The 22,338-nt window shown below is 32.2% G+C and overlaps 1 protein-coding gene across 1 annotated transcript in view; it reads right to left on the bottom strand.

Moving 5' to 3' along the window:
- Positions 1–19,063, bottom strand: part of LOC135835389 (splicing factor ESS-2 homolog) — a 61,115-nt gene extending 42,052 nt beyond the window's left edge. Inside the window, exon 1 of the mRNA XM_065349624.1 lies at positions 18,911–19,063. Within this exon, the coding sequence (XP_065205696.1) occupies positions 18,911–18,979 (69 nt within the window). The 5' untranslated portion in view covers positions 18,980–19,063. The remainder of the gene's footprint in view (positions 1–18,910) is intronic.
- Positions 19,064–22,338: the final 3,275 nt, after the last annotated feature.

Here is a 22,338-nt window from a genome sequence, read left to right as displayed (position 1 = left end):
ACCTACTACATATATTTGCGACCCTTCCCCTTCCCTCTCCGATAAATCGATCGTTTGAAAACCGTTTCAACTTTCAACCCGTTTTGAGAATTTCTGAAACCTGAAGCAGATTTTTAAAAGTTGAAACTTCCACATCCAATCAAGTTAGAAAGCAACAATTTACTTTTATAATTATGTATCTTGACTTCAATATTTATTCTGAGTTACTTAATTGGAAATGGTGAAATTTCGATTTGGGGAATTAATATCAATTTTAGGACTTATTTTGATCACTTTTACTGATCAAGTACTCACTTTTTTTTTAAAAAAAAAGCATAAATCACCAAAAACAATCAATTTTGAATTTTTAAACGTTCGCCAAAAATCGAAAAATGAAGTTGGGCAGCTAAAAATTTGGTGTTGAGGGTTTTAGGCCATGCTCATTGCTCTTTCCAAGAATCGGGGTCTCGTTCAATTCGTAGGGCGACACCTCAAGAGATTCCCTTGTAAGTACGATTTGATTACACAAAAGGAAAAATTAATGAATAAATTACTCAAAATTTTAATACTTGAATTTATTTGAAAAAAAATTTGTAATTTGTGTCATGATGAGCACAATTAAATCGTAAAAATTTAATCTACAGAGATATCATAATACTACATTTAGTGAATTCTCAATTTAAAATATTTCCGCATATTGGAGAATTTCTCAGAATAGTCTCAAATTTCCTCAGTTTACAAATGCATGCGACAACTCAAATGCACATCTGATAACACTGATTCCAAATACAGTAGATACATCCATTCTTCTAGGATTGAAAGCCCTCAACAATTACATTCAAAAATTAAACACAAGAGTATTGTGAGTATATAGATTGTGAAAAGACACAAATTCTAAGATCTTGACAGAAAAAAATTGTTGATGAATTCTTGGCATTAGATAGGTTAAACTTTCAACTTGAAAAAAAAAACATATCCATGATTTAAAACATTAGGTACTAAGGAAACTTATTTTTGTTCATTAAATCTGGAATCTTTTACCAATTAAGTAATAATTTTTTCAATAAATTGTTTTCTTTTTTCAATCGAGCTAATTTCAGCTGATCAGCTCTTTAATTCATTTTGATAGTAAAGTTTAAATAAACGACAATATGAAATTATTAACCAATCGTGATTTAGATGACCGAATTATTATACTTATTCATTTCAAGAGCAGTAATTGAAATCAACGATCGATGAATTTTTATCAATTGATGGCTGTTTGGTCAAATGACGAACGAGATCACCAGTAGCTAATACAAATCAATATAATATTCTGCTATAAGAATGAGTAGGTACATACAAAATATTTTAAATTGAATCAAGTATCAACAGCACATCAATAAGTTGAGAATTTTTCTTTGAAGAGGAAAATTTCAAGTGGTACATGTAGGCTGCCTATATTAAAAAAAAAAAACACCAGACAAATCTCAAGGATTTAGGTGCAACCAGACGTGCGTGCTCAGTTAGTAAAACCCAAAATCATTGTTTCATCTTCACGACGCCATAGATGAAAAACATCTGCACATCCTGCGTTTTCATTTTCAACATACATACTGCCGTATGTTATTGACTTACAAAGTGATGAATTTAAAAAATAAGATTTGATTACACAAAGGCAAACGTTAATGAAGATACCATACACATTATGATTATGGTTGTCGCAACAGTTGGGAAAAATTTTTAAATTTTACGCAGATATAAAGATGTGGCAATAAAAATGTTTAATATATGTTATGAAGAGCAAGTGTAGTAGCTTACATTTGTGAAAATGCAGAAATCAGCGGAGATACTACTTTATTCAATTTTTTTACAAATAATATTTTTCTTATGTGAATTGTGTCAAGCTGCGCCAATCGTAACGGCGGACAAATTCATGGCTTGGAAAGCGTAAGTTTCAAAATATTTTAATTTCTTAGAATACCAATTAAATTATATTTTATACGGTATTTCATCTATAGGCTCATCGGGCTCATAGAAGGTTTTTATACCTAGGCTAATTTTCCAGATTTACAAGGAAACCTCTCAAGGCATCCGATTTCGATCGAAAGGGGACCGCGATTTTTGCAAAGAGCATGCTCTGAAAACATAACAATTTCAGCTGTCCAGATGAATTTTTCAATTTTTGTCAAATTTTTGAAAATACAAAATTGACCATTTTTGACAATTTACCTATGTTTTTTTTTTTAGGGGAAAAAAACTCGTTCGAGAGCAGCATTAACCGTCCATTCGTCACAAAAGATTATTTTGAAATCAACCTCCAAAAAATTTATCAAATTCAACTCTGATAAACTCATTTGAAATTAAACATAAAAATCATTTATTTTTCCCCAAAAAATTGAAATGATCTAAATTGAAAATAAAATTGTAATAATGCATCAAAATCACACAAAAAACTCCAATCAAAATTACTACATAAGTGGGAATATGACTGTGAAAAAAAATGCACTAAAAACAATGTGAGAAAATTCATTCAGAATCACTAAATAAAAAAATTGATTTAAAGTTACCAAAAAATTTGAAATCAACACAAAACAACAGGACACCATGAAAAAATTATAAATGAGAAAAAAAATGAAATTAATCACCAAAAAAATTTGTTCTCACCTACGTAATTTGTTGTACTGTATAATGTGGAGTCCACAATAGGATATTTCTCACTATTCTGAGAATAAAATGCAGCAAATCAAAAATAAATTACCTAAACTCTTTTTTTTTTAGGACCACCATATGCAATGACGAAACTCGAGTGAAAAACCTATGCGTTTATGTGGCCAAGAAGTACTCTAGCAGTGAAAGCAAAGAGACAATAGGAAACAACAGTGGGTGCAGAAATAGTATAAAGTTGCACTTAGGTGGTGCAATAGTACAATTCAGTGGGATAGGAATGTGTTATGTGACCTCTTCTGTGACCAAATGCTTAACTAAGGGCCAAGCGGATAACGATTTGATCATTTTCAACTACAATACTGCGAAATCAGATTGTGAGGTAGAGGAGTTAATAACAGAAGAAATTTTGAAAACACCTGCGTGGAGACTGACGCTAAATTCTTGGATACGAAAAATAACTTTCGGATACGTAAATTTATAGATATTCATATTAAAGGTAGGTATAATATTATACCTACACAATTTTTTTTTCAAAATTTTCATCAAGGTTGCATATTGTATTACTCATACCTAGAGTTTAATTTATCCTCGTGTCCCCTTTTTTTAAAGAATACTTTGGTTTATCACATTCAAAAGACTAGCTATTCTAATTTATAATTTATAATTCTGAAATTTTTATTAAAAATATATTTCATTCGTGATTTCATGTTGAAACATTTTTATTATGTAGAGAATTTAATTTTTTCATTTAGGTATGTACTTATCTATGTTTCAATATTTTGAGCCAGCTGCCCCAATTCCTTACCTTTCCCATCGAAATATCGTAGACACCTGATGAAATAACTAAAATCATTATGACATCACTAATGACAAACGTCAGCATTAGGTTCCTTATATTACGTAAATTCGAAAAATTTGCACTTTTCTAGTACCTACGTACAAAATGTAGGTATCTTACGATTAGATTACACAAAAGAAAAAATTAATGAAGAAACCAAGTACCTCATGGTAGCGATTAGTGTAACATTAATCACTCGAAGTTTCAAATTTTGCTGTGAAAAATTTGTAATTTGTGTTGTGATGAGCGCAAAGTACAGTCATAAAAATGAAATCGACAGAGATACCGCAGTATTTGATATTACTTTTAATAGTATTTTTTTATGATGTATTTTGCGAACCTAATAAACTAACAGTTACGGTCGATGATTACATCGCATGGCAAAGGTAAATTTTTAAATATTTTACCAAATATCATAAAAATACGAAAGGCATTATGCACACAAACTATAAGGTAGGTTAGGGTGGTCCTTAACTACATGGCAAAAAAAAATGAGCGATTTTTTCCGCTCCCACCCCCTAAAGTGGTGACCTCAGGTGAGAAAATAATTCCCTATTTTTTATTTTTTTCATTTTCGAAAAATTTGGGCTGCGGTGGGCCCCTCAATTTTCAAAAATCAAAAAAAAACCTAATTCAAAGAAAATTTTTCGAAATTTCAAAATTTTGAGTTCCATCATCTCTAGAAGGTCCTTTTTGAGTGAAAAAGCCTCTCATGGCGATTTTTGCCCCCTCCCATGAAAACCAAGCTGACCCCCCCCCCTCCCCCCAGAATAGCTGAAATTCGTATATTATGTGAGATGTCCTAAAATTGGTTGTTTTTGGTCTTTTCCTCCTTACAACCCCACAAAGTGGCGTCCTTTGGTGAGAAAATAATTCCCTATTTTTTATTTTTTCCATTTTCAAAAAATTCGGGTTGCAGTGAGCCCCTCAATTTTCAAAAATTTAAAAAAAAAACAATTCAAAGAAAAATTTCTAAAATTTCAAAATTTCGAGTTCCATCGTCTCTAAAAGGTTTCTTTGGAGTAAAATAGACTCTCATGGCGATTTTAGCCCCCTCCCATGAAAATCAAGCTGACCCCACCAGAATATCTGAAATTTGTGTTTTAGCTTTTCTGGTGGGGTCAGCTTGGTTTTCATGGGAGGGGGCTAAAATCGCCATGAGAGTCTATTTTACTCCAAAGAAACCTTTTAGAGACGATGGAACTCGAAATTTTGAAGTTTTAAAAATTTTTCTTTAAATTGTTTTTTTTTCAAATTTTTGAAAATTGAGGGGCCCACCGCAACCCGAATTTTTTGAAAATGGAAAAAATAAAAAATAGGAAATTATTTTCTCACCAAATGACACCACTTTGTGGGGTTGGAAGGAGGAAAGACCAAAAACAACCAATTTTAGGACATCTCACATAATATACGAATTTCAGCTATTCTGGGGGGTCAGCTTGGTTTTCATGGGAGGGGGCTAAAATCGCCATGAGAGGCTTTTTTACTCAAAAAGGACCTTCTAGAGATGATGGAAGTTGAAATTTTGAAATTTCAAAAATTTTTCTTTGAATTAGATTTTTTTCAAATTTTTGAAAATTGAGAAGCCCACCGCAGCCCGAATTTTTCGAAAATGAAAAAAATAAAAAATAGGGAATTATTTTCTCACCCGAGGTCACCACTTTAGGGGGTGGGATCGGAAAAAATCCCAACTTCAAAAATAAGGACCACCCTAAGGTACTGTACGTCTTTTTTTCTTGCTCCTATTTCCTTCGCCTCGCAGATACAATTTATGGTTTCATTGCAATGCAAAAATTCAAACATCGAGAAAAAAAATGGAACTTCAAAAATAAATTGAGACGTGATTAAAATTACAGCAAGAACCTTCCACTTTGAGAACTCACTCTTTATTTTTTTTTTTTTTTAGCCAAAGTATATGCGGTGGCGGTAAAGGAGCAGAATACCAACGAAATCAAAATCGAGTGAAAGAACTATGCTTCAAACTGGCCAAGAAATACTCCAGTCCTGAAAATAAAGACACAATAACGCGCAAAAGCGGATGCAAAAGTGCAAAAATGCGCTTAGGTAAAGTCTTGACAGAGGATACCATAGGGATGTGTTATGTAACCTCGACAGTATAACCAGATGCCTAATTAAGGGCGAAGGAGAAAAAGATTTGATCGTTTTCAATTACGAAGAATTCGAATGTAAGCTAGAGGAATTCACAAATGAAGATTCTTTGAATATAGTAGTATCTGGATGGAAAACTGCCCTAAAATCGTTTTTAAAATTGATTAGTTGCGGACTTATAAAATAGAAAGGCTATTAGTTTCACTTTTTTTAGACTGTATTTCTCACGAGGGAGGCATCCCTACCGACAGAACAATTTTCAAAACGGACAGCACAAAATTGAAAGAGCAAGCAAAAATGATATCACAGACCAAAATTCCAAGTTTTTAATTGTTGAAGTACATTTTTCAATTTTAGGTGACTTTTCAAAAATCAAATTTGAGTCAAAAGTGCAAAAAAATCAAAATTTTAGCAAAATCACGTAGAAAGCTACAATTTTGTATGAATACTAATTTTAACTATTCGAATCCATTGCAAGTGGTGTCGAATCGTTTTGAGCAGTTATGAAGTTTCCAGCAGATTTTTTTATATAAGTTGAAATTTTTACCAAACTTTAGAAAATGAATTTGCAGAGCTGAACTTTACTTCATACTCTAATAATTTCAAGATGTTGGCACGGTTTCAAGTCATTCTGGAGCCTACAGTCCTATTTTTGGAAATTCCAGTTTTTCAAAAACGGTTATAAAAATTGTCCAAATTGCTGCCTGTTAGAGGCTTAATTCAATTACACACAATTTTTCCAAAATCGGTGTCTGCCAGTCCGGAACCGTATTTTTCTCATGCGATTTCATGAGTAAAAATTTTAAAAAAATCACTGTTCTTCTACCGTTTGACGTAAAAAAGTAAAATCTATTTATACGTTCGTAGTTCGTACCTATTTTGGGCCTTCATCGAATTTTCAATCATGAAATCTGTGGAGAAAAATATGGTTCTGAACGGACAGATATACAGAGGTCCGAAAAATGATGTGTGATCGGTCAAGTGGATCTCAAACAAGTACCAATCGCGAACATACATACTACAGTTTATTTATGTACTAAGATTTTATGGTGTTTTTTTGGAGAACTGGAACTTCCAAAATGTTGCTGGAGGCTCCAGAACGGCTTTCGAACACATTTAGTCGACTCAGCATGTGGAAATTAGGCATTGATTAAATTATAGCTTTCCAACTTCATTTTGGTAAAATTTTTAGAAAATTTCTACTTTCAAAAATCTACTGGAGGCTCCAGAATTGCTTACAACAGTTCGAAACCGTTTCCAATTAATTCACAATGTTGAAAATAAGGTAGGTAATAGGTATATGCCAAATTTGGGCGTTCAATATCAATTTGGTAAAATTTTGATTTTTCTCTTTTTTTGGAAACAATTAATTGATTTTCAAAAATTTTCCAAAAAATCAAAAAATGCATTCTACATAGTGCATATCTGAAATTTTGGCTGATGGTGATGTATTTTTGTACGCTATCTCGATCTAGAATTTTCTCCAGACCGAAAAATTTTCTGCTTGTTGGGATTCCTTGTGAGCAAATTCAGAGTCTCCAGTAAATTTTGAATTCTTTCCACAAATTTCCGATCATTCTTGAAATTGCATACTCATGAGTACTCACATCTGATTATTTTTTGTATAATTTCAAGATAGGTAGGTACCTACTACCTAGTATCATTTATTCGTTATCAATTTTCGAAGTTTGATTTTGTTTTCAATATAACGTTGTAACCAAGTGTGTAAGTAAGTATAACTTAATTAAGTACATAATGTATGTATTTGAAATTTCAGTCATTGAAAGTTTAAACTGCAATGGCAATAAAGAAATATTTCGTTTACGATTTTTTTGTGAAAATGCTTTTTTCTTTTAAATGAATTTGGGCATCCCGTTCCTTCATTGAATCCTGTCATCTGCTAATTTGAATGATCGAGATTCGGAAAAATGACAGAAGATGAATCACCTGCTTTTTCTGGCCGTGAACGTTATGTGCTCTACGGTCGTCCTGCATCAAATTTGATAGGTATCAAATTTCGCAAAAAAAAAAAATTTGAAAATGTTTGCAAATTTTCCGTTTTTTGGCCCGCCTAGAAAAATTAATTTTCCAACTTATGGTACCTTTTCGATTGGCGTATCTCTACAGAAAAATAGACAGCTGCGCAGCTGTAGAAATGTGCTTAGCTTTAGCTATGCCATGTCTTTCTTCTATTTTTATCCTCAATTTTGAAAAACAGGGAAGTTCTGAAATTTCAGGTAGAACACGGGAAACTGTTGAAAAAAGCACAACATTGCGAAAATGAATTACTTAGCGTTTTTTCTCATTATATTTCCCTTCCATGTATTTTGTAAACCTAAGAAAACAATGACGCTCGATAACTTCGACAACTGGCAATGGTAAGTAACACATTGCAACTTTACATTCTAAAAACATAACATTAGGTATACGACATATTTTAAAATACGAATTTCATTCTGAGCTTGTAGAAAGCTTTTTCGGCCTTCTTTATTTTTTTCCATCTACACTCAGTAGGTAATGTTGAGCATCAAGTACTAATAATATTATCAAATAGGTACCTAATCATTTTTTAGAAAAAGAAAAAAATAGGATGTAGGACTCTACTTGCATTTCAATCAGTAAACGTTCTTCTGCACAAAAATACAACAAAAATATTATTCCAACTAAGTGCATAATTTTAGTATTAGCAATAAATATTTTCAAATGAGTGTTTTTCTTTTTTTTTTTTTAGCCCGAGCATATGCGGCGGAACTGGTCAAGAGTACAAAAACAATGATAATCGAGTAAAAGACCTATGCGTCCAATTGGCCACGAATTACTCGGAAGCAGACAGCAAACAGAGTATACGAAACAGTAGCGGCTGCAAAAAGAATTTAACTGTACACTTGGGCGCAGCTTATGCAATGTATACCATAGGAATGTGCCAAATATCCCCGTCAGTTATCAAATGCATAAGTAAGGGCGAGGGAGAAAAAGATTTGATCATTTATAACTTCGTAGGATCGAACTGCGTCCCAGATAAGTTTACAACAGAAGATTCTTTGAATTTTTCGTGGGGAAGATTCTTTTTAAAATTGATTACTTGCAGATTTATGTAAAAAGTACGAATACTTTGTTAGTATGTAGTATATTAAACTCAATGAGAGAAATTTTAAAATAAGTAGCCGTAAGACATATTTATTGTTTTTGTTGAAATGCCATTTTTTTTCGATGCGTTAAAGATTTCTTATAATGTGGAAAAAAGGAAAATGTTGAACGAAAAATACCTAACAAGGTAATGTCAAAAATAGACTAAGTAATTAATTTCATTATTGTATCAATTTGGTCTAAAAATCAACATTAAATCTTCCTTCAAAGAGAAGATGGAGCATCTTTGGCTTTGGTTTCATTTTTTTCTTTTTCAGAATTAAATTTACTCGTAGGTACTTAGTAGGTATTTTGGATTTGGAACTTGACCTCCTACTGAGAGACTTGATTTTAGTTTTGAGGTCAAACTGTTATCATAACGAGAATCAATGTCTCTAAAATCTAAAATCTTAACACCCATATTGTTTCTTTTTTTCAAAATCTTGAACTAATCCCTCCGTCTGGATAAAGCTAGGATCTGATTTTGGGATCAAACGGCGCGGTGCTTGAAACTAGGATCAGGTTCTTTCAAAGTCTATTATTTCAATAACCATCATTTTCTTGGTCATCTCATTACTCATTAGTCATTAAGAATTTTTAAAATTTTTAAACCTCTCCTTAGAGATTATAGTTTCTCAGAGTGTCTAGGTACTAAAACTTAATATTCGAAAATCGCAACATTTCGCGACCTTTTTTCGCAACTTTTTTTTAGTACTCTCCCTCCCCCCATGTTTTAACGAAAAAAACTGTGTTTCCAATGGGGAGGGGGGGCGTCTGGCCAACTTTCAATAGTTCCCATGTGACATAAAAATATTATGAAATACATACATACTCTGTACTAAAGAGATCGTTCACTTTGAAACTTTAAAAGTTGAATGATATTTTTTTTTAGAAATTTCATGGAGTATTTCGTAAACATATCAAAAAGAGATTACTCTGCAATTTTTCAAATTGGAATACGAATCGACTCAACTTTTCAATTTAGAAAAAGGAACTCTTTCGCTTTGAGTTGAAAGTCACTCAGAAAACATTTTTGCTCCGGAAGTGCCCAAGGAGAGGAGAAATGGGCTTTGAAAGAGAGGGCATTTTTGAAAAAAATAAACCGTGTTTTTTCACTCATGTCGCTACTCAACCTGTTTATTCGTGTTTTGAAAATTTGTGTTCTACAATACTATTTCGCATTAATCATACCAAAACACAAAAAAATATAATTTCTGAAACGGGGGAAATATTTCGGAACGGTGGATTGCCAATGTTTGGACCATTATTGCCAATTGCAAAATACAGAAAAATAGCCAAAAACTTCATAAATGATAAATTTTGATACTGTATTTTGGCTTCATCAATGCGAAATATTGGAGAAGAATAAAATTTTCAATGCACAAATTCATCCAAAAATACGCGATTTGCAAATTTCTAACTGATCATAGTAGAACCCCAAAAGTTCCAAAACAGGTTGGGTAGCGACTAGAGTGAAAAAAAACGCGTCTAGGGGCACCTCTGAAACTTAAATGTTTTCTGGGTACCTTTCAACTGAAAATAAAGGTCTCTGTTGAATTTTGTTATGTGAGACGACCCAACCTAATGTAGGTAAGCTAGGTATTATACGAGATGCTGTTGAAAGTAAGTAAAGAAATGTCTTCGCATGAAATGGCATACCCTCTAGTAGTACCTACATACGTGTTTGAGTACCTATTGGCTATTACCAACAAGTTTGAGAACCTTTGCTTTCTAAAAGCGCAAACGATTTACCACATGCGACTTATGGTATGGTTTCTATTTTGCATATTCAGAATTATAAACTCTGTGGAACGATGTATTATTATGAAAAAACCAAAAGAAACATGGTAATTATTTTAGTATCACAAAATTCGCAAAAAATACCCTTTTACAAAACTTTAGTTACGTTTTTCTCCGCTTTTTAATTTTAGGTAGGTATGACATAGAAAAGCTCAAATGTTTAAAAAATCATTTCTCCTTCAGTTTGAAAATTTTTTTCAATCTGTTTTCACCATTCGAAAGCTCAATAAAAAAAACAAAACAAGAATAAGACAAAAAAACAAAATTTGATGAGCCAAAAAAACAAAAAAAATTTACGATATATAGTATGGTATCGCTCAGCGATTCACATACGTATGTTATGAAGAGCAAGTGAACCATACAGTTGTGAAAATGCCGAAATCAGTAGAGATACTGTTCTATTCGATTTTTTTACAAATAATGTTTTCCTCATATGTATTCTCTCAACCGAATGTCGTAACGCTGAATAAGTTTATGGATTGGAAAGGGTAAGTTCTAAGTTCCAAAATATTCTATGTAATTTCTTAGAATACCTAGATTATTTATTTTATTCAATTATAACACGGCACTCGTATTTCATCTATTGGCTCATAGAAGATTTTCATATTGACGCTAATTCCCCAGACTTTGTACTAGGTAACCTCTCCAGGCATGGGGAATTTTTGAAAATGCAAAAATGGTCATTTTTGACGATTAAAATGAATGCGGATGCAGTAAAAATAATGAAAATTTTTGCTGAAATTACTTTTAATTTCCACCTAACCGAATTTCGCGTTTCTCATGACATTATTTAAATAGTAAAGAAGATAAATATTCGATAACCTTGAAAAGTTTTACAAAAAATGATTTTTTTCATAATGCGCCTTGGAACGACCTTGAAACTGAATTTCCAAAATGATTTTTTTCCATATAAAAACCTCCACCCTCAATATATTTATTTTTATCAAACATTTTTTTGATTTGAAAACTATATCACTTTTACATACATTTGTAATCGTCACAGCTTGTACAGAAAATCATTTCTTGTTTTTCTCAAAATTTTGGATTTTGAATTAATCTGATCTTCAGGTTGGTATACCTAGAGAAACTTTTCTAAAAATTTGTACATCCCTATACCGAAAATTTATTTTGGAAATCGGGATAGATAAAATGACCATTTTGAGCATTTTCTTATATTCCAATGATCAAATCTCAATCTTAAAAAGAAATCTGCTTGACTAACAGAGTTGTATACTCCTTTCCTTATATAATAAAATTTTTCAATTTTCTTTTTCATCCATCAGATTCTTCTCTGATCGATTTTCCAAACGGATAGTTTTTTTCACCAGCATATTTCATGAGGAAAAAACTCAATCAACTAGTTTCTTTTTGAAGGGAATTTTTGAAATTATCACATTTCTCCCCCTACCTCTATCGGAATTTTACCATTCCGAGCCAGATTGCTGAAGCCTCTAACGTGATTTGCATTTTTTTCCTTTTAAATATGACATCCCCCATATTCCATACACAATGGGTCGTGAAAATTTAAAAATTTTATCAATAGGTAGTGTTATCTGTCCTAATGTTCAATTTCGAAAATTCAACTTTACTCTTATGAGTCGTAAATCAATAAAAATGACGTCTGCTTTCCTTTTCGAAATGGCCCTTTCCCCTTTACCCCTCGCGTACGTGTAAAAACTTGGAGAAAATCGGTCCACTCCCATAAGATAACATTCGAGCCAAATAGTTTTTTTTCAATTTACAGACCAAGAATAAATATAATTTTCATTCCTAAACTTACAATTAGCTACTAACTTACTGTAAGAAATTATTTTGTTATTTAGGAATGAATTTTCAAACATAAGTAAATTACACCTTTTTTTTCCAGTTCCGACTTATGCAACGACGTAACTCGAGTGAAAAACCTATGCGTTCATGTGGCCAAGATGTACTCTAGCACTGAAAGTAGAGATACGATAATAAACAAGAGTGAGTGCAGAAATAATATAAATTTGCACTTGAATAATGCAATAGCAGAACTCAACAATATAGGAATGTGTTATGTGACCTCTTCTGTGACCAAATGCTTAACTAAAGGCAAAGAGGATAATGATTTGATCATTTTTAATTACAATACTGAGAAATTTAAATGTGAGGTAGAGAAATTCGTAACAGAGGAGATTTTGACAACACCTCCGGGGGAAAAGGATGTTTCGACTTCGGCGAAAAAGGATATTGTAACAACACCTTTTTGGAAATCTGCACTAAAATCAATTATAAAGAAAATTAGTTTCGGATTTATAAAATTATAGGTATTCATATTGCAGGTATATGGTATACCAACAAATAGAATAAGTAATAGAATAATCAATCAATATTATTACATATGTATTTTTAATTAAAACCAAGATTCTATGACCTATGTATTATTCATACCTATAGTGTTTGATTTATTCTCGTGTCGTTTTTTTTACTTCATTTTACCAAATTTCGGCTTTCTTATGTCAGTTTGGTAAAATTTTGATTTTTCTTCAGTGTTGGGCAAAATTAATTCATTTTCAAAAATTTTCCATAAATTCTCCAAAAAACGCACTCTAGTAGGTGGTATCTAAAATTTTAGCTGGTGATGTATTTTTGCACACTCTTTTGATCTAGGATTTTCTCCGGTTCAAAAAATGTTATTCCAGTTGGAATCCCTGGTGAGCCAGTTCAAAACCTCTAGTTTTGAATTTCTTTCCATGAATTTCCAGTCATTATTTAAATTGTCTAGCATACTCACAAGTTTTTTTGGTTTTTTTTTTCAATAATGTTATCAAAGTACATACTTATTTGCATGGCAATAAAGAAATATTTCATTTATGATTCTTTGTCAAAATGCTTTTTTCTTTCGAATGAATTTGGACATCCTCTGTCATCTGCTCATCTGAATGATGAGATGTCGAACAAACGACGAGAAAAATCAATGGACATAAAAAGAAATCACTTATGCAGATCGAGATTCGAAAAAATGACAGAAGATGAATAGATCAAACAGAGTTCAAATTTTTAAATTCAAATTTAAAAACTATATCGATGATTCAAAAATGTTTTTCGATTCGAAGGAATAAAAAATACATTTCTTGTCAAACATAAATGTTTGCGCGTAGTTAAACATTTTCAAACGAAATGACTGTTCCATCTTCACAACATCATCGATGAAAAACGTCTGCGTATCCTACGTAAAGAAAAAGTTGAGAATTTTGCTTGTAAAACCCAACTAAAATTTGATCAGGTAGGTATAGGTAGACAAAGAGAAAAATTGAGAAATTTGGAGGACATCGGTTGATGGAGACTACCGCTAGATTCATTTTCAAGATTGATAAATTACAAAATATTAGATATACCTGAAGCATACAAAAACTGAAAATAAATTTTCAAAATAGGCATAATGGAAAAGCAAAAAATGCTTTAACCTGAAAACATAATAGTACCAGTGTTTCAATTAAAATTTCCCATAATCAGGTGTCAACAAATTAAATCGCATTTCCAACAGGTATACGTATTTTCTGAAAAAAAATTCACAGCTGCACAAGTGTGCGTAGCTCAAGCAATGCCAGATTTTAAAAAATTATCTGAAAATTCAGATAGAACGAGCGAAATTGAGGAAAAGAAGAACAATAGTGAAAATTAATCGCAAGTCGAAATTCTTTCTAATTATGATTCCCTTATACAATGTAAACGTGAGGTAACGATGACGCTAGATAACTTCAACGACATATCTAGAAATTTCATTTTTTTAAAACTACACTCAGTAATGTTCAACATCGGAGTACCTATAGTATGTACATATTATGCAATCCATATTTGGAACTCTAATTTTCCTGACTCATTAACCCCTTTTATAGGTTCTCTAGGTTTCCATGTTGAGGAAGCAAATTACATATGTACTTTGAAGAGTGAAATAAGGGTACCTAGCCCAATTGCCAAAATCACAAAAAAGTTCAGCTTTCAAAGAAAATTAATCTACTCGTCTAGAGGGAGCTAGGATTTTATTTTAAAATCAAACGGCGTTTGAAACCAGAATCAGCGTCCAAGAGTTCATATTTCGATAACCATCATTTTCTGGGTGATTTAGAACATTTTTTCATTTTTATATCTCTCTTTGAGGATTAGTTTCTAGAAAACATTTGAAAAAACAAACAAACAAACAAAATAATATGTTGAAAGCTTCCATAAAAGTAGGTACAGATTTCACACTGTATCTACTTTTTTCACTCAGCGATGTCGAACACTTTCGCTCCACATAAATTCGAAAAATTCACAAATTTTGTTCAAAAAATATAGCCACTTTTTCATTATGTACATAGAAAGAAAATTTAAAAGAACACAATATGCCTAGGTAGGGTTAACAATCAGCGTTGTGATATTCTGACTTAGAGACACAAGGCTAGAGAAACGATTTAGAAAAAATATTAATGCAAACAATTTATGTCACAACAAACAACAGTATGGTTGTAAAAATGAAATCAGCACAGATACCGAAGTACTTGCTTTTTTTCCTAATAGTTTTTCCTTTTTATGTATTTTGCCCATATGTGACACTAGATGACTTCATGAAATGGAAAGGGTAACTTTTTAATTTACTATGTACATATTATCGTTTTGTTAAAAATAAGATAAATTTTACATACAAGATTTCAAGACTGTTAGTTTTTTTCCTCTGAAAATACATTTCTTACCACAATTTTTTTTTTTTGCATCTCACCTATACATGTACTTATTCTTTTTTTTTTTTTAGAAACGACATATGCAATGACGAAAATCGAGTGAAAGACCTATGCGTTAAAGTGGCCAAGAAATACTCGAGTGGTGAGAGCAAAGAAACAATAAGAAACAACAGTGGGTGCAGAAATGGTATAAATTTGCACTTGGGTGCCGCAATAGCAGAATATAATGGTATAGGAATGTGTTATGTGACCTCTTCGGTGACTAAATGCTTAGGTAAGGGTGAAAAGGAGAAAGATGTGATCATTTTCAAGTACGAAAATCAGAAATGTCTCGCAGAAGAGATCACTACTGAAGGTATTTTGAGTACACCAGCATGGAGACTTGCGTTAAATTCATTCTTTAAAACGATTACTTGTGGACTTTTAGGTTGATAATCATTTTTCATTAAGTTACTTTGAAACCGTATTTTTACTGCAGAGCCCATTTATTTATTCATTTTTTGAATTTAAAACATCCATAAGAATTAATTTAAGCCTACGATACGTGGCAAGAATCGATGAGAAATTTAGGTACCTATTCATTCAAAGTACATTTTGTACTAATAGTTTGGTAGGTACCAGAGGTACCTACTTTGTAAAAACTTCCATGATAAAATTAAAATTATTATACTAGCACCTGAAGATACTTTATTGTTCATAAAGTTCCTCGTTTTCCATTAATAATAACCAACATGATTACCTAATTAATTTTCAATAAATATTTCACACAGATATCGAATTATTGAAACAGCTTTCAATACGATGAAATTAGAATTTCATGATTTTTTCCTAATCATTTTCATCAGATGTGATTATTTTCCAAATTTGGAAAACTGTACCCACTACACACGAAGATCAAGTCTACGTGTTGTGTATTAGTCTAGGCATAAATTCGAGTTTTAAGTCATTTAAAAAAAGATCAGAGGTTCCCAAAATAGCACGATTCAATTTTTTAAATACAAAATCATAGAACAAGAAAAAATTACGAATTTGGTCCAAATTTAGGTCGATGACGTAATTGGATGTAATTTCCATGATCACTGAGACTGAGAGAAAACAAATTTTAACCAGCATTGACGACTTTGGGCGGGAAAACTCGTTTTTTTGAATTTTTTTGTTGATGATTCTGGTGAGATACAGTAAGTCTACCTAGTTACACAAGTAAAGAAAGTTACCGAAAGAGCCACAGAAAAAATAAAAATGCGCACTTCACTAAAACAATAAATTTCAAAAAAATGCCACGAATGACCCTAGATGATGTCCAGCATCCTTGCACGTTTGAAAAAAAAATCGATTGAAAACTAGCAAAGATAAGTATACATTTTTTCAAAATGCCAATTTCACCCCGTTTGAAGGACTTGAGATGATCTAGCGATTTGGAAATTTCATCGCTGAAGTTTCAAACTACAAGAACGAATTTCTATTGGTGAATTCGACAAACTTGTTGTCATGGAAATTTCTTTGATCATGGAATTCATTCTAAAGAAAAATTACATTTTAAGAATCCAACTCCATTTTTGATTTTGTCGTTAGAAACAAATGAGTATTAAAAACGACGACGGAGGCTAACCAACAAAACTTTTTGAAGCGTTTTTTATGCATCGAAAAATATGTAATATGTGTGCGAAATCATAGAGATTTCTAGAATTCGTAAACAAGCGAGCACAATGGGAAGCGTCAAAATAATTATTTGACTTTCACAGATGCCAAACAATGGGAACATATGCATTTCCTGCGTAAATCGACCCAATTTGCAATCTGAAGTTTGAAATTAGAGATAGGTAACATTTGGCTGAATAGGAAGGAAAAAAAAACAGTGAAAGCTCAAGTCGTATACGTACCTATTTGATAGCAACAAAGAATAGGTTAAATACTCGAATTTTAAAATTCAAAGTAAAAAGTACGAGTAAGTATGTACTTACGTAGCAATGAGAAAAATTAGAATTTATCGACGCTACGATATCTACAATTATTAATTTGCAACCACTTGATATTATTTTTCAAAATCAGCGAAGATACAGTTATTTTTCATATTTTTTTCCAATAACAAGTCTTTTTTCAGGCACCTGATTGAACCAATAACGTTCGAATAATTCGTCAAATGATAAGGTCGTAGTTTTTTTTTATTTCTTGGGGATAGTTTAAATCAAAGTACACGGTTACACACGTTAACAAAAAAAAAAAAAAAAAAAGGAATAATTTCTAGATGCCTGACTTATTTTTGGTCAAAATTGATGACAATTCATCCAACATTGACTTGTGTTTTGAACTTCTTTCATTACGTACTGCTCTTGATACCTATGTACGTATAAATCATTATAAATCAATTATAACCACCGAAAAGTAGTACTTATATGAAGGGGTTCTCAACCTCGCGTCATTTGTCTCGAAAAAAAATGAGAGAGGTGTCTCAAACCGTAGAAAAGTTTTTGGTCTGGACTTGGAAAAATTGAGAGAGCATCCCAAAATATACACCAAGCCAAATTTCAAGTGATGAATTTCAATTTTCGATTCTGTGGTAAATTTTTGGAAATTTTGCTTTGGCCAATCAAACTTTGATGCAATTTATGGGAAACGCTGAAATTTGATTTCCACAACTTCTTAAGCCAAATTATTATTCTCAAATGAATCATGAAATTTATTTACAGATAATGTACCTACTAATGAGACACACAAAACGTAAAGGCTTAAAAATCTAAGATAGAGTACGTTTCTATAAAACACGATGTTTCGTAATGATAACCGCGACGACGTAGTAGGTATTCCAACTTAAACCTAATACTGACTTCAGATACATCCGGATGAGGAGACTTTCAAGTTTCAAAACATTCTACAAACCATTGCAATTAATCCAATTTCATAAATTAATTAACGTATCATTATGAAACAATTTTCAGCAAAATATAACTTGATCACTTCTTCCATCGAGTAAACCTCGTCATAAAATTTCATTTTGAAAACTTCTTTTCAAGATCGGAATAAATTCTGACGTGTAGTAATCCGCAAGAGATTGGGTATACCGGAAGGAGATTTGCGTGTAGAACAGGTAATAAAAATTGTTAAAAAATTTTCATCCAAATAAAACAAAAGTCTCGATCAGTAACCGCGATCACAACGAAAAATTTCAACATGAAACACAAAATTGAACCGCTAAAATTCTACAAAAAACGCATAACCGTAAAACATGCATTCGTTATACGTATGGTTTCATCATTTTTTTTTTTTTTTGACACTTAGCAGAACCATTGTAAATGACGTGAAAATTGATGACTTATTACTCTTGACAGGTGTAATATCCTCGTGATGAGATGAGGTGAATCATGAACTGAACTCAATTTATTGCACTCGTAAATACGAGTAGTTACTTTCATCAACCTTGAAAAAATTCTTTTCTACTCTTCTAGAGATGCCAGCAAATGTACTACATATAGTAAATTGCGAGGAAAGTGCTGATCAGAAATGAAGCAAATCCATCCCAAGGGACATTTTATTAAATGCAAAAAATTCCCATAGTTTCAGGACCATCCAGCAACGTTATACCGAATTTTTGAAAAAAATCAATGCAGCACCAAATTCTTTTTTTTCTCGCTCAAATACTCGTATATGCGGCACTCCTGCCTGATTCAACTCAAAATCGAGTGAATAAAATCGTAAACAATAAAAGCAAATTAAAAAATGAACGTACCAGTGAAATTGGGCTCTGTATTCGTTGTATTACTCGTAGGTACATACTCGTGTGTATGTGTATGTACATGCTGCAATGTATTGTGTCACATGGCTCATCCTTTCGGGAAACTTACGCAGGTCACAACATCTTACTTGAAAATCCTGAAAGCAAAACAGAAAGCAAATAAATCTCAATTAGAATGAAAAACCACTGAATTTTTTTCGCATTGGTTCTCATTTTTTGCAGAACTATTGAAGAAAACTTCCTCTCCTCTTTTCCTCTAAATAAGAATCTAAAAGCTATTGAATAATAGGTATGTACTATGTACGTCTTTTTGAAAAATCGAATCGCATTATTTTGGGCACCCCGCCCAGGTCCTGTTTCCGAAAGGGCGAAAGGGCTCGGCTGAAATTCATGTCTACATTGTCTACACTAATATTTACACGAAATGCATTATATGTATCAATGTAGGTATAGTATTGCAATTTCAGCAAAATTAGATATTTTTGATTTTTTCATTATTGTGAGTTGGTATATTTTTTCAAATTAGAAAATTGGTAATCATAGCTGATGAAAATGAGCAGGGACCGGTCAGAAATTTATAATTTTGCTGCAATTGCGAAACATTATTCTAGAACTGAATTTTAGCCCTATAGGTTACCCAAAATCTGGGCCAGGCGTTCTCAAAATGTTGCGAATTAACTTTTAAAATAAAAAGGATGAAACATGGAAAAAGTTGACGAATTTGGTCCAAAATTCAGGTAAATGATGCAGTTGGGCATCTTCCAGGATGCGTTGCGAGAAAAAAATTTTCGACCAAAATCAACGACTTTAGGCGGGAAAAATTGTAAAAAATCTGTTCCTCACATTTTTGTAGGTCAGGCACCTGCAATAAAAAATTCTGAAAAATACACGTATTAGAATGGATCATCTTAGAAAAAAAGTCCAAGGTTTTTTGACCAAATTCAGCAGGGACATTCATTTTGATTTGCAAGTCAGGCACAAAAAAAATTTATCGCACAAAGTGCCCCTGGAGGAGAGCTATGACACCTCAAAGAGGATAAAATTTTTGAAAAAATCGTGGTTTTTTCGCTTCAGCATCTATACCCAACCTGTTCTACTGAGTAGGTAAGTTACTCAGTTCAAAGATACTGGTATAATTCGCCTTCCTTCATCCACAAACCTGTCAATGTAGATGACAAATATCTCTACATTCTTCAAAAATTAAGAAGTGAAGTTCGCAATTAGAGCTACACAAATTTACAACTTTTGGTTAATGAGAGAAAGAAAAGTTGACAAGCATACTACCTATGCACCATGTCTACGTACCTAATTGGAACATTTTCAAGTCATATTATAATTACTCGTGCTTGTGAGGTTGCATAGGCAGAGACACACACTTAGGTAAAGTGCTAAGTACATACGTAAGATAAAATTTCAATTTATCAGGGTGTAGTGGCATGGCACAGTGGCAAGGATAAAGTCAGAAAAAATGCCGTCATATTTGATATTATTCGTAGTATTGAGTTCTTCGTGCGCATTTTGTCGATCTGATACTGATCCTGATACTGATCCGATAATAACGCCCGAACAATTTAAAGAATGGAAGTGGTAAATTTTCAATTATTTTTACTCATTAAAAAATAAAAATATAAAGCTTCCTTGATCAGTTTCATCTTTTACACAAGTGTTGAAGTCGACCCCCCCCCCCCTCATTCGTTTGCAGCTGCCTTTCAGTTTCAGCAAAAGTTGACTTTTTCATTAATTGATTAGGTATAGGTACCTACTTTTACCTACACATTTTAACATGCAAGAAAAAATGCAGAAATCTATCCTTATACTAATTTTAAGATCGAAACGCGAACGTTTTCTAAATTACATACTCTCTGGTACATATTATTTTTTCAGCTCAAGCTCAAGACTATGCGGTGATTCCAATGTATTCGAACGTTATCACCTTAAGGTGAAAGAAACATGCCTTAAACTCGCCAAACAATACGAATACGCTGATGAACCCTCGGTGGTAAAAGAAAACAGCAAATGTAAAGACTTCGTATCAGTGAAGTTAGGAAACGCGGTCGGAGTACATCTCGTAGGAATATGTCACATAACATCTGTTGTTACCAAATGTATAACTAGAGGAGAAAAAAGCAACGATATTATAATTTACGATTTCCGTAATGGTATATGTGAGCCAAAAAGGTTTACCACGGAAGGATATTTGAACGCACCTCGCTGGAAAATTAATCTGATATCACTTTTAAGAGGAGTTACTTTTGGAATAATACAAATAAAATTATAAGTACCTATGTACATATATTGATCCTGTTTGCATTCAGTGCTCTTTGAATGATCACTTTCAGCAGGGCAATGGCATCTCTCGCCCCCTTTTTCACTACAAAGCCATATTGTGTTTCGCTTAGATTTTCATCTAGGTATCTTCTTTTCAATTCTGGCATTTGGATAAAAACTCAGCACAATTAAACAAACTTTACGACAATTTTTATAAAATGTGATGAAAAGAGCGTTTGAGGATTTTTTGTTGTTGAAAAAATCACTACACTTTCACAGTACTTTTTTCACTACCCTTTTTCAACCAAATTTTCAGGCATGCTATCCACTTGCCCTCCCCCCTCCCCACACACACAAAAAATTAACGAAGTAGAATTTTTCACAGGAAAAATGTTCTAAAAAATTGAAATTGGATAAGATATTATTAGAGCTCGGATTTTTATGCGCACAAAACATGCATTTATTTTGGTCAAATTATGACAAAATATGCCCGAATCCATCAAAATATGCACTTTTATGCAACATCAATATGGGTATCTATAGAAAGAATTTTTCATTTTAAAGGTGAAGGAAGGCTAGAAAATTAAGAAATTCAACAAAAAGAGGTTAAAGTTTCCAATTTTACTTTGCATAATCAATTTTATACAAATCGCCTCAACGTGATAAAAAAAAAATTAAAAAACGTTTTTTCAAATTTTTACATTTTTAATAAAAAATACTTCCAAAAAAGAATTCTTGGCCAAAATTTTCAAATTATGACTGAAAAATGAAAAAAATGGCCAAAATATGACGAATATGCGCTTAAAATGTCTAAAATATGCATTTATATGCATTTATACTCAAAATATGCAAAATATGCGCTAACAAGTTGGGCTCATTTTACTCAGAATTGTGTGATTCACAAAAATCCGTAGGATATGCGCGATCTTCTGTGATGAATGAAAATATGACAAATCATAAAAATCCGAGCTCTAGATATTATACTTAAGATAAGGGACCCGGGGGGAGAGGAAAAATTTTACATGGGAATTTTTCGCTTTTCAAAATTTCAAGTGCTTAAGTGCCTTTTTCGATTTTTTGGTGAATTTTCAAAAATCAAATTTTGGCCAAAATGTGAGAAAAAATCAAAATTTTACCAAATTGACCTAGAAAGC

The sequence above is a fragment of the Planococcus citri genome, chromosome 2 (genome assembly GCF_950023065.1).
Source record: "Planococcus citri chromosome 2, ihPlaCitr1.1, whole genome shotgun sequence".
Classification (NCBI taxonomy): Eukaryota; Metazoa; Arthropoda; class Insecta; order Hemiptera; family Pseudococcidae; genus Planococcus; species Planococcus citri.
The sequence above is the reverse complement of the archived record's forward strand: the minus strand, read 5'-3'. Positions and strand labels throughout refer to the sequence as shown.